At 43.6% G+C, this 13,245-nt stretch overlaps 1 protein-coding gene across 2 annotated transcripts in view; it reads left to right on the forward strand.

The window, feature by feature from the left end:
* MAST3 (microtubule associated serine/threonine kinase 3) overlaps window positions 1-13,245 on the forward strand; it is a 1,680,970-nt gene that overhangs the window by 1,313,215 nt on the left and 354,510 nt on the right. For both annotated transcript variants that reach the window (XM_044090757.1, XM_044090758.1), the window contains one exon: window positions 561-754. In XM_044090757.1, the coding sequence (XP_043946692.1) occupies window positions 561-754 (194 nt within the window). The remainder of the gene's footprint in view (window positions 1-560; window positions 755-13,245) is intronic.

Here is a 13,245-nt window from a genome sequence, read left to right on the forward strand (position 1 = left end):
TAAAGATAATTCGGGATTTAATGCATTAGTAAGGAATCCTACCATTTTCACCTCCCATGTGATTAAACACTTTGTCTAACAAATAACCAACAGTGCTGATTAGAAATCCAGGAAGAAGGTATGTTACTTGGTTAACTCCTACTGTAATTCCATTTCTTTGCAGGCATGCCAAATAGCATCAACATGCTGTTCATACTTCATATATTTATTGCTGGTGAGTAACATGATGTAGTGGATTCCTCCCTTGTTGGGCTTTTTCTCTCTCTACTTTGCTGGGAAGTAATTGAGTAAAGGAAGGTCTACCCTTAAAGATGCTTCATCTGTGACTGTAGTGAAAGTGGGACAACTAAAGATAGCTGCATGCCTATAGCATGCCATTTAAGACTTTTGGTTGAGAGTACAGCACACAAATGTATATATACACACACACACACACACACACACACGCACGTACTTGGGAAGGAATGAATAAGGTACTCTGAAAGATATAAAGTTACTGTAAGTGCTGCGTAACTAACTTATTTGCCTCTCTCTTTTTTTCTTTTTTTTTCCTTTTACAGACTGCGGCTTCGATCTTCTTCCAGTTGTTCCCATCCTGATGGCAGTCGAAGCCCCTTAACTCTCAGCAGTGCCCACAGTTTGGAGATAATGCCTAGGTTTGCCTTTTCCACAGAGGATGATAGCTACAGCTGTGCAAACCCGAAACCTGAGAAGCCAATGTTTGTAGTTGGAGACTCTGAAACTCTAAAATCCAGTACGTTGTTAAGTATTACAAAGTTGTGGCTATTATACAATAGTTATCACTTTTAGCTAATTGAGGTATAGCCATTTCACTTACAAAGCAGCCTGCCTTTTCCTTTCTCCTTGCTTAAAGGTAGTTCACATCATGTGTAACGTATAATAATTCATTGGTAGGTCATTGTAAATGTTTTTTTTTTTTCTTGTAATTAGACAACTAAACTAAACTAATGTCGTTTCAGTTGGATGTGCTAGCATTGACATAGACAGTTTCCCAAAGGTACACCACTGAGATTTTTGTGGTGCTGTAGTCTCTGAGTGACATTAGCCTTGGGTTATGTCTCCTCCACCTTACCTTTGTAGTCAGAATGGATTATAGATGAGCAGTGGCTAGGTCAGGACACTTTCAGCCATAAACAAATGTTTGGATACTTACCCAGCTCCATAAGCAACTACTGATACGTTTACTTACTGTGTAGGAATAATGAGAGATTTGTTTATTAACCCCCCAAAAGAAAAAGCCCTTGCAGGTGCGTGCGTTGATATAAACACACAAACTACTTTGGTGCCCTGAAAATGCATTGTAAGGGGAAAAGACTGTAGTAGCACCATACAAAACTTACTGTGGCTGAGTTGTGTATGCCTTTTTCTGACCTTCTGCACAGTAAATTTACATTGCAGTTGATGTATCTCTTTACTTACCTGTCTTTGTATCGGCATTGTGCCTTAGTATTAAGTACCAAAGCTGTAAATGTGTTGATTGTGATTATCGCGTGTGTTGAGCAGTGCTTTGTCACTGCTCACATAGTGTTCCCCTTTGTTGGTGCGTGATCTTGGCACAGCCAGCCTTTCACTGCTTAGAGGAATGCTGCTGTTATTAAGCATGAAAAGAAAATTGGTAAACACCTTATTTTATTTATTATTTATATTTTTAACCAGAAAAGACCAACTAAGTACCGCTGGCTGTTTTCTTAGCTGACCTGGGCTGTAGCTTGTAACTATCCCTGGTTCTGCAGAACATTCCTGATGTTGCCTTATATTTTCCCTGTCTGTCATTTAGATTTTTTATTCTCCGGTAAATCGGCTAGGATGACAGTCAGTCGGTAATGCCAGACAGAGTTGAATGCTTCTCAAACTTCATAAAATGCATATTGATGCAAAACCTATTGATCTGATATTGTTAATCCTCGTTCATTCCTTACGCATAGGGTATCTGTTCCGATGTCGGAACCGAGCCGGCCATTTTCCAAGCTCGCATCAGCTTCAAACTCTCGAGCTAAACTCTTACCCACAATCCCCCCTCTCCCTGTTACCTCAGATTTCATTTGCCGCATTGCCATTCGGTCGTGTCAAGCTGCTTCTCTTGAGCGAAGTACAGTTGTTTGTTGTTTAATAACCATTTATTTTACTTTTCTGTCAGAAAAGTTTCTGTTTCATTGTCTCTTACCCTATCGCATCTAGCAATCATACTTTTTTTAGGTTTTTCTTCTCTTTTCTCTATCTTTTTACCGTGAAGTAAATTCTCCTTACCATCGTTGGTAATTCTTCCCTTTTTTTCTCATACCTTAGAGTACTCTTTTGTACCATTGCTGGTACCCTTTTCTGCTTTCTATTTTAGCTGTTATGGCAGATAAGAAAGGTAGTCCGGGTTTAAACGGTGTTCTGATTGTGGACACAAGCTACCTACTTCTGATGCACACTCTGTGCGTTTATTGTTTGGGGGCGTCCCATTTCTCTGTTGAGCCACCCCGTACTATTTGTGAGAATTTTTCAAATAGAACCTTGTTGGAAAGGAAAAACAAGCTGATACTGAAGGGACTTTTTAAATCTCCCTTTTCAGAGGCTATTTCTGGGTCGGAGGCCTCAACCCCTCCTAGAGCCTATAAGAAAACCTTGGATGTTCCTACCAAGGCTAAATCTTTGCCTTCATCCCCAGCTGGGGACTCCCGCCAACCAATTCCTAAAAAGGCTAAAGTTTCGGCTGTGGAGCTCACTCAGTCAGCCCCAGTGTTTTCGGTGCCTAGACTTTCGGCACCGAGGCCTTCGGCTCCATTAGTGATCTCGGCGCCATCTTCTCCTGCAGCCTTCACTATATCGGCACCGAGGGGCTCCTCAGTTCAGACTATTACCACTGTATCGGCACCGACCGTTCAGTTGGAGCAGACCCTGACCACGTAGGCTCCGAGATCTTCCTCGGAACCGACAACTTTATTGTTGACTCCAGTTTTGTCGGTTCCGTCTTCGGTACCGACAACCACTTCGGCACCGATCTCTGTCGGTGCAGACCATGACATCGGCACCGATGACTTCTTCGGTGCGGACTCCCGTCGTCCACTCTCTCTCAGCACCGTTGTTTTCGGTGTGGACTGGTGAGATGGGCACCAAGTTTGCCTCTTTTGTGGACAGGCCTGTTTCTCCCTCAGTTTCCATGAGGTCCACTAGAAGCCTTTCCGAACATGATGTGTTGTGTCTTGTGAACCAGGTACTCTTGGCCAGAGGTATCCCACCCCCAGGAACTATCCTTCCTTGGGAGGTGATCACCCGTCTCCAAAGACCCCTTCTTATTCTCCTCCTTCACTGCCTTTGAAGTCCATGGATATAGCACAGTCTTCCCCTTCTGCGGTCCCCTTTATGGATCTCAATAAGGAACCGCAGTTGCCTTCGTGGCAGGAAAGTTTTGCTACGACCCAGGATGTCAGTTGTGACACGCATAGTTTGCTGCTCCACAGCCATCCAGGGACTCCGGGTCACCAGGCTGAGCCACTTAGGTGAGGGGTGACCCCTGTCCTAGACACTCACTCCTCTTCAGGTGGACCAGCCTTCCAACTGATGGAGAAGGCCTTCGCTGCTGCTGGCTTTACTGAACTGTCTATCCCTCTGCCCTCCTCTTGTACACTGGTTTCACAAGTCGCACCGAGCGGACACCGGGTGCAATGGCCTCAGGACTTTTTCCCACAGGAAACCCCTTTTCCACTGTCTTCCCAGCTTCTCCCACTGAGGAAGTTCACCGGAAAAGTTTGTGTAAGAGGAAACACATGGACTCCACAGAGGAGTACCTCACTGAAGACACAGATTTTGATGAGGGGGAAGGATCCCCTCGGTCACTCTCTGAGGTATCCCTTGGTGATATCCTCGAAATCCTGAAACAGAGAGGTGACTGGCAGTCCCCTAATCCGACCTCTGAGGAATCTTGTGTTCCTGCAGGCCTTTCGTGCCCGGCCCCCTACCTCTTGGGTTACTCCACCTGCCGATGAGTTTGTCAGGCTTGTTGTGCAGCGTGCGTGGAAGGCTCCTGACAACTTCGAAGCTATTCCCCGGAGGCCAGATAAGATTTTGTCCCCTCCTGCTACGGATCCCCATTGGTCAAAAGGTCTTCCCGTGGATGCTTTGGTGGTGGCGGCCGCAACAATAAAGGATCTGGCAGAAGAAGAAAGCCAGAATGTCTGTCCACCTAACAGAGAGTCCCGGGCCCTAGACAGGATAGGGAAGTGGACCTTTGCATCAGCGACCTTTACTATCAGGTCCCTGAATTATATGGCACACTTTACCAGGCTTCAAAGGGATCTGATTTCTGAGCTCTCTGAAACCTTGGCTGGTGCCGTGTCTGATGAGGTCCATGATAGTGGCCTCTCAGCTGGCTACCATTGAGTCATTATCTAACTCCTCTATGCGACTGATATCTCACCCATCAGAAGGAGCAGCTAGAGCAGTGGGTTCAGCTGCGGTCTTAAGACAACACACATGGATGCGCTCGTGCAATTTCGCGGAACCCTTTAAGGCTTCCTTTCTTAATGCTCCCATTGAGCCCTCCTCGTTGTTTGGACCCAAAGTTAAAAGCACACTGGCCAGATGTGAACAGGACGGTAAGACCCTTTCTGCCGTAGGTGTCCGTTATTCTTCCCCTCAACATACTTTCTCCTGAAACCAAAAGAGTGGGAAGATATGGTTCAAAAAATCTCAGGGTCCTTTCCGTGACACACAGGCCGAGTTCTCCCCTAGAGGCAGAGGGGGAAACTCTCAGGGAAGACGCTCCTTTCGGGTCAGAGGGGGTCCGCGTAACCAGGGTTCCAGGGATTCTTTCCCTGGCCAATCCTATCAGCGCCCCTGAAGAGCGGCCCAACTCCTTTCCTCTGGAGGTGGTTGGGGGACATTTCTCCTTGTACCCTTCTGCCTGGCTAACCATCACCACCGATTCTTGGGTACAAAGGATTATAACCAGAGGTTATCATATCCCCTTCGATCTTTGTCCCGTCCCGTCAAAAAACCTTCCCAACATTCCACCCAGTCAAAGGGAAAAAGCAGCATTAGAGATAGAAAAGATGCTAAGAAAGAGAGTCATCCAAATAGTCCCTCCAGACCAGATAGGATCCGGATTCTACTCAAGACTATTTTTGGTGCCAAAGAAAACCGGGGACTGGAGACCAATTTTGGATGTCAGTGTAATGAACAAGTTTGTGAGAGTACAAAAATTCCGGATGGTCACAATACAGTCTATCCTCCCACTTTTGGAAAAAGACATTTGGATGTGCTCGATAGATCTTCAAGATGCGTACTACCACATAAAAGTGGACAGGCCATCAAGAAGATTTCTGCGCTTCCGTGCAGGAGCCAGTCATTACCAGTTCAGAGTACTGCCCTTTGGACTCTCTACAGCCGCCAGAGTGTTCACAAAGTGCATGGCAGTTGTCACAGCTCACTTGCGACTTCAAGGATTCCAGGTGTTTCCATACCTAGACGACTGGCTCATTTCCACCCCCACCAGACATCTATTACAAGAAGTCCTGGCATACTCTCTTCACTGCACAAAGGCTAAGCATAACCATAAACTGGCAAAAATCCAATCTCACCCAATCTCAGTTGACAGAATTCATAGGGGTTATCTTGGACACAAAAGAACTGCAGAGCTGCCATTCCAGAGCACAGAATTTTAAGGATAAAGCAACAACTGATTCCAATCCTTTCAAGGGAGAAATCTACAGCTCACTTAGCTCTACAGTTGTTGGGTTCCATGGCAGCCACCGTTACCATTGTCCCCCTGGCCAGGTTTCGCATGAGGCTTCTACAATGGCTATTACTCGCCCAATGGTATCCCTTTCAGCATCTTCTTTCAGCCATAATCCGTATAACCCACAGGTGCAAACAGGATTTAAATTGGTGGATGACACACAGTCTGTCACAGTGGTCTCGCCCCTTCTCCCACCAGCAACCCAAGGCCACAGTGACCACAGACGCCTCCCTGATGGGGTGGGGGAGGGGGCTATGTCAGGGACAGACAGTCCAAGGCACTTGGTCTGAACTGGAGGCCCATCTGCATATAAATGTTCTAGAGCTGAGGGCGGTGCTTCTGGCATTGCAAGCATTCCATCCCCTACTGCCGTCTGGGACAATTGCGATTCAATCAGACAACATGGCAGTGGTCTGGTACATCAACAAGCAAGGTGAAACCAAATCTTACCCCCTTTGTCGAGAGGCCATGAGGATATGGCAATGGGCGATAGCTACCAACCGTTTTCTTCTAGCAACGCACATTCCCAGGAGTTCCAACGTGATAGCAGACAGACTCAGCAGGTGCATTCTTCAACCTCACGAGTGGTCCCTGAATCCCTTGATAGTGTATGAGATCTTCCACCGCTGGGGCCGTCCTTGCTGTGACCTCTTTGCATCCCCGACCAACTACAAATGCAGCAGCTACTTCGCCCTGATTCCCCCTCCGGGACAGTCACCCAGGGACGCTGTAGTCCGCGATTGGCCCTCGGGTCTTCTTTACGCATTCTCACCCTTTCCCCTCATTCCCCCGTTTCTGAAGAAAACCTGTCTGTTGAAGAGCAAGGTGATCCTCATAGCACCATATTGGCCTCGACAGATTTGGTTCCCCTTCCTTTGGCCTCACCTACTAGATTGACCATGGATTCTCCATCCAACCCCGGAGTTGATCTCACATCCACAGAACCTGATTCATCCCAACTTGAACATCCTGAAGCTCACGGCTTGGCTACTCCAATTCCCTTGATTGCCAGGCAGAATGATCTTTCTTTACCAGTACGTGACATTCTCATTGCATCTCATAAGTCTTCCACTTGAATTACTTATCTGAGTAAGTGGAAAAGATTTCCCCTGTTGGCTGAAAGATAAACAAGTAGATCCCTTCTCAACACCAGTGTCGATAATACTAGACTATATCTGGCCGACCTTTTTCAGTCGGGTCTGTCGGCCTCTGCCATTAGAGTTCATTTGGCTGCGATTTCTAATTTTCATAAGGGTGTCCAAGATTCCTCTCTTATGTCCCACAAATTGTGCAAGACCTTCATAAAAGGTGTGAATCATCTGAAGCCACCTTTTAGAGAACCTATTCAACCATGGGATTTATCATTAGTTCTACAAGCTCTGACAAGCAGCTGGAGAGTATAGGAATTAAATTGAAATCTGCAGGATATAATGTGCTAACAACTAATTAACTTAGCACTGCTATTCTGCCTTATTATTTTTAGAAGTTGATTTTTTTTTCTTAATGTAGAAACACTATGCAAGGTAAGCATAAGTGAAGACTTTTTCTGTACAGATCAAGTGTTGTTACATGTTGTCACCAACAGGAAAAAGTATAAGAAAACAGAATTACATCTGTATACCACAGATTATATCCCCAAATCCAAGATTTAGTGCATGTTTCTTAGAGATACAGTGAGTGTCCTGAGGGCTATTTATTAAATCTTGGTGTCTCTCTTGCTGTAATTTTCAGTAGGCCTTTGTGGTAGCTCCATCTTACAGGATCTTTGATTGGTCTTTATCAGAAGAGTAACGTGTTTACCCCAGTAGACAAAAGTTTTTATTGCTTCAGCTAGCTGGTTTCACAAAAATGACTGCAGAGGTTGTTTTACTCACAGTAACTCTTACTCTACAAGATCACTGCAGTTTTAATCTAAGGTTTGGTGGTGTTTGAAGAGATGGAGGTTGGGAGGCAGAAACTAACAGCATTTGCTGTTTCCCAAGTGCTTTTTGTTTTGAGAAAGTAATATTTTTGTTGAGACTTTCACTTTTCAGTATCCCATGCCTTTGAAGCAGTTTCCAGTGTTGCAAACCTTATCAGTGTACAGTTCCTTTTTTATAGTTGTTTTTGATTGAGTGTAGCAGTTTGTTGTGACGATACAAATGTACCAAACTAACAAAACAGAAGAAACAAACGCGTTATACTTTGCTTAATACCAAAACTTCATTCAACCTGAACGCAAACTAAAAAAGAGAATATATGAGCATTACTGTGAGATCAGGAAAAATAAAGTTAGAAACACACTGTTTAAACACACCAGTGAACATCCAGAACATAAATCCAGATTTGTAGTATTGGAGAGAGTAGTCCCGAATCCAAGAGGAGGGGCATGGCCCTTACTTTTGGAAAATAAAGAATTAACCTGGCAACTGTGCTTGAATGCTGCTGGTAGACCAGAGTTGAATGAAGTTTCATCCATTACATGCCTGCTAAAATTAAGGTCACTTGTGAGATAGGGTAATGATGAATGGTTTATTAGTAAGCTTCACGTGATTATTATTTCACGATTTTCAGCATTCTATAAAATATTTTTTAAGTATATTTTGGTTATTTACTTTGTTTTTGCCGTATAGCATTTCTGAAATATAAGGGTCAACATTTTACAATACAGAATGTTTTTTTAAAAAAAAGAGGTGTGTCAGTGTACATTTTGTATGTAACTTTTTAATTAGATCATGTGATTTTATTATTGTATAAAAAGGTTTCTTGTTTGACAAGGTTTAATTTGAAGAAGTCTGTTATTTATAAAGATGGAAATGCTGATTTAACATCATTAAAGTCAAAGTTTATCGCTTTGTTTGATTGTATTGTATGTACTTTAATCTTTGCAGGAAACCCTCCTCCGTTTGCTTTAGTTGTAGAATGTGTCACATCTATGGTGAAGGAAGTCCTTTACCATTTCTTATTTTCAGATGTGTTGTTATTGTTTCAGTTGGGGGAAATAGAAATGTGTCAGAAGAGTGGAGCTTGAGTGACGGTGGGAAAAGATTTTGAATGCAGAGTAATCTTTCACAAGTTCTGGTGTCCTTTTAGAATTTAGAAGTGTCTGCTCATCACTACACTAGAACTTTATGCATTAACAAAGATTACAGTGATTTACTTGTGTTCTCAAATGTTCAAGATGCTAGTTCCTTGAACTGCTTTTTGCATGGTTCCAGACACATGGATGGATATCTGTTTTCTAATCCCAAATCATATCCTGCTGTTTCCTTTTCAGAGCCGTATGCTACTAAACGTATTGTGAATGCTAACTACATTCCGTCTGACAGAATGGGAATGCTTTTGACCAGTTGACCAGTTTGGAAAGAAAGTTAATTTTTCTCTACATTAATTTTAAAATTCTGAATTGCCAGATTCACATGTTAGTTTTTACTGGCATCTTTTGAGAACATGAGAAAGTTAACTGTTAACCTTCTATATTTGGAGGTTAAAACTTCATTAAATTCCCTACTTTTGTCTGCTTCTCATGTAATTAATCACTTGTTAAAAGTGCTCCTGTGATTCTGCGGCTTTTAACAGTCCAGTTATGAGAAGATTTGGTTTGGTTCCATTCCCAAAATTTAATAGCAGATATGAATGCTGAAATCTAACATTTCCCCCTTGTTAAAGATGCCCTCTTTGGCACTTCTGCTGTTGAGGTCCTTAAAGATTTGATGAAAGAGGAGAAACATATTCAAGGGGTTAAAAATTGTTTCCACCCTCCTTTTCTGTACTTTCTCTTATACTTTCGTTCTAATTTAGGATCCTTTTTCAAGAAGCAATAAACAGTCTCAGCAAGGTTCAAATAAACAGAGTTTTAAAAATCAATCGCATGGATGCCCTAAGAAGAAGAAGGGGAGCTCCCAGAGCTAAGCACAGTCCAAAAAGTGACAATGTCCATTTGCTTCTTCAAGACACCCCCACCCTGGCAACCATTTAAATCTATCCCATCAATCTAAGCCTTAATCTTCCCCAACGACAGGGGTACAGATGGCAGTGATATCCCCTTCCTCCTTTCTAGGGGATCTGTTATCTTCCAGTAAACCAGCCATTCCTGTTTCCTTTGAGTTCGGAAGACACGTTGTCTTAGGGATCATAGAGCTGGTGGCTTCATATTAGATGGGCACAGGATTGTATTCAAGGATCTTTCTAGTTCTAAAGAAAGAGGCAACTTGGAGACCAGTCCCTAAATCTATCCCTTCTCAATCACTATGTCAACCTCCCAAACTTCAAAACATTATCCTTTCAAACCTTGTTACTACTCACACAAGATGCTTGTAATCACATAACCTGTTTGCAAAGATTTCAGACTTTTTAAAGGTTTTTTGCAACTGGCTTATACCATCAGTTCTTTTGTCTTATCCTTTAGTCTGCCTTCTAAATCAAGGGTGTTTTCAAAGTGTCTGGTGCCAGCAATTGCTTATTACAGACTACAAGGCATTCACATCTTTGCATAGTTATGTAATTGTCTTTTATTTGTAGATTATTGTTCCAGCTGTCAAGATTCCCAGACATACATCAAGAAGTCCTGCTTACCTCGGTGGTGGTGCTGCGGTAGCGTTGTCGTCTCACAGTAAGACGTTGTCCTGTTCTCAGCTAGAGCGTCTTCTGTGTGGAGACATGCGTGAATGGGCGTACCTTCGTTGAAGGTTGTGCGTCAGGGCTGGCAACTCAGCACGTAAAAAGCTACTGCCAATCATTAGCGGACGGGAGTTCCACTGTGGCGACCCCTAACCGGGAAAACCCGTAAGACACAACAACATCAAGAAGTCCTGCTTAGTCTGGGAGATTAAGTAAACTTATAAAAATTGTCTTTTACTCTTCCCAGAGAACAGTTTTTCCCTGGATATCTCTTACACATGTCCCTATAAAGAGCTTTTCATCCTCCAGACAAAGTAGAACTGTACAAAGAAATCTTCCAGAGCTTTTCCATCCAATCTCTGACATCCACCAGGGCATTTTTCCGGATTAGGGGCTTCACATCCTCTATGGGTTATCATGCTTCTCTTTGTCAGACATGAGAAAAATTCAGTGGCATCTCAGGTAAGTCTTGTCAAAGCATCAGCACCCCCTTTGCTGGGGTTTGTAAAACAGGAGGTACTGCTGTGGGAGGGCCAGTTTTCCTCTCAACCTGGGTTCCCCCTTCTCCCTTTTACCTCCCTTTCGGTAAGTCATAACAGATGCCTCAAGCTTTGCTTGGTGGGGGGAGCTGTATCAAAAGAGGTGAAAGTGCAAGGTTTATGGGACAAATAGGACAGACAAAAGCACATGAATATCAGAGATGTTGGCATGTGTCAGTGCTCTAAAAGCCTTTTTGGGCACCAGCACCTCTACAAGTTATCACAAACAGCACCACAGTGATGTAGTATATAAACAAACAAACAAGGGGTTACCAGATCTTACCATCCTTGCAGACTTGCATGGGAATTAGCAATTTGGCTCGCTATTGACACTTCAGGTTTCATGCATTCTGTCAGAGCAAAGTGATATAGCAAACAAGTTGAACAAGACTGGGACAGGCCCTCACAAATGGAATGCATGCCCTGGGGTTTTCCAGGAGTTGATATAACTGTAGAGAATACCTCAAATAAATCTGTTTACCTCCATTCACAACAGACAGTTAAATACATTTTGCAACAGGATTCCTTTCAAACAGACCTGGAATATAGATGCTTTCATATTCCCAGGGATGGGAATGTTGTGTAATGCTTTTCCACACTTCCCACTAATACTAGTTCTTGTAATGATCTAGAAATACTTCCCAAAGATAGCGATGGTGACTCCATTTTTAGTCCAGGAAACAGTGGTTCTCCCTTCTTTTTGAAAACAGCCAAGGACAATTATCACAGTCTGGATTTACTCAAACAAGATAGGGTTGCTTGATGCACCCCAACCTGAAAACATTTCAGTTGACTATCTTTTCTGAGGACAGGCAGCAGGTACTTAAGGGGGCTAAAAAGCCTGCTGCTAGGAAGTCATATATGAGCAAGTGGAAAAGTTTCTGGTTGGTGCCATACTTAGAACCATAGGATCATTGGAAGTTAATAGGCTACAAGCCCAGAGGCCCTTACAAGCCTAGCCAAGAATTTAGACAATGTTCCAAGTCAGCACCCGATGCCCCTGTGTAGCAGGGATGCAGGTGGAATCCCAGGGGTGTATTTTCTGTTCCCCATCCAATTATCCAAAAGGGTTAATGAGGTACTCTGCTTGATGTGGAGAAAGAGTATTTTCCACAGAAGAGGGAGTCTCTGGGACACAAATCTGTCTCACCAATAAGTCTTACTGATGTCACAGACCAGGTTGAGGTCGCATGTGCAGGTTACTAGAGTGAAGCTTGACTTGCGGATATGCAGCACTCCCATCAAGGCGTGGTCTGAGATAGCTTTGTATGTCAGACATAGGTCACCTCTGAGGAGTCTGTATGAGACTGAGTAGAGGACAGGGCTTTAAGCTTGTCTGTGTAGGGTAGATGATTGAAGCCCTGGATTCTCCTGGTGAGGAACCTCTGTGATCTCTTCAGCTGCTGTATGTGCTTTGTGAGGTACATGCCAAAAGGGGCATTGTACTCAATAATGGGTCTTGTAAGGGAAGAGTACAGGGATGTTATGACCTCCTTGTCCCTGGATGAGATACCCTTACTAATGAGGTGGGCCATGTAGATAGCTTTCCGTACAACAGAGGCAATATGGTAGTCAAAAGTCAGTTTGCTATCAACCTGGGTGCCCAATCCCTCATGACTGATTGCATGCTTAGGGCCTTGTTATTAATGTCAAGGCCGTGATGCCTCTGGTTGTAGAATATTTGTGAGATTTACTATTCTCTTGCCTTTCTTTCTTTTATCTCAAGATTTTTCTTTAGGCCATTTCTATTTGTCTATCCTTACAAATCCCCCTTCCTTCCTGTCCTCGAGTCAAGCAGTGTTTGAAAGGGGCTTTACATACACACTAAAGGCGGAGGAGTGTCCATATTCACCAAGAATATTCACACCACCAGGCTAGTTGCCCAACACAATGCATCTGAAATTCTCCAAGTGCACCTAAAACTAGGTAAGATTGCAATCCATATTGTCACGTGCTACAGATCCCCCACCATGCCCCAAGATTCTCACTAGACCTTTCTAAACATACTGGAAAATATTAAGATATAACCAAACACCCTAATACTGGGTGATTTCAGCTACCCTGCCATTAACTGGGAAAAATTCTCGTGTACCAACACCTTTGCCCAATGGTTCTTGGAATTCATAAATTCCAATGGCCTGAATCAACTAATCCATAGTCCCACCAGGGGCTCCAGTATCCTAGACCTGGTCATTGCCAACATGGGAAATCGATGCTCTATACCTATGGTCACCCCCTCGTTGGTCAGGTCTGACCATAAGCTAATCATCCTTCATATCCCACCCCCACCCCCCAATAAGGAAACCTCCGTAAAAAACTTCTCCAAAGACAACTTCATGCTACTCAAGTCAAAAGCGACAAACT

The sequence above is a fragment of the Protopterus annectens genome, chromosome 13.part0 (assembly GCF_019279795.1).
Source record: "Protopterus annectens isolate FY-2018-M chromosome 13.part0, PAN1.0, whole genome shotgun sequence".
In the NCBI taxonomy this organism is placed as follows: domain Eukaryota; kingdom Metazoa; phylum Chordata; order Ceratodontiformes; family Protopteridae; genus Protopterus; species Protopterus annectens.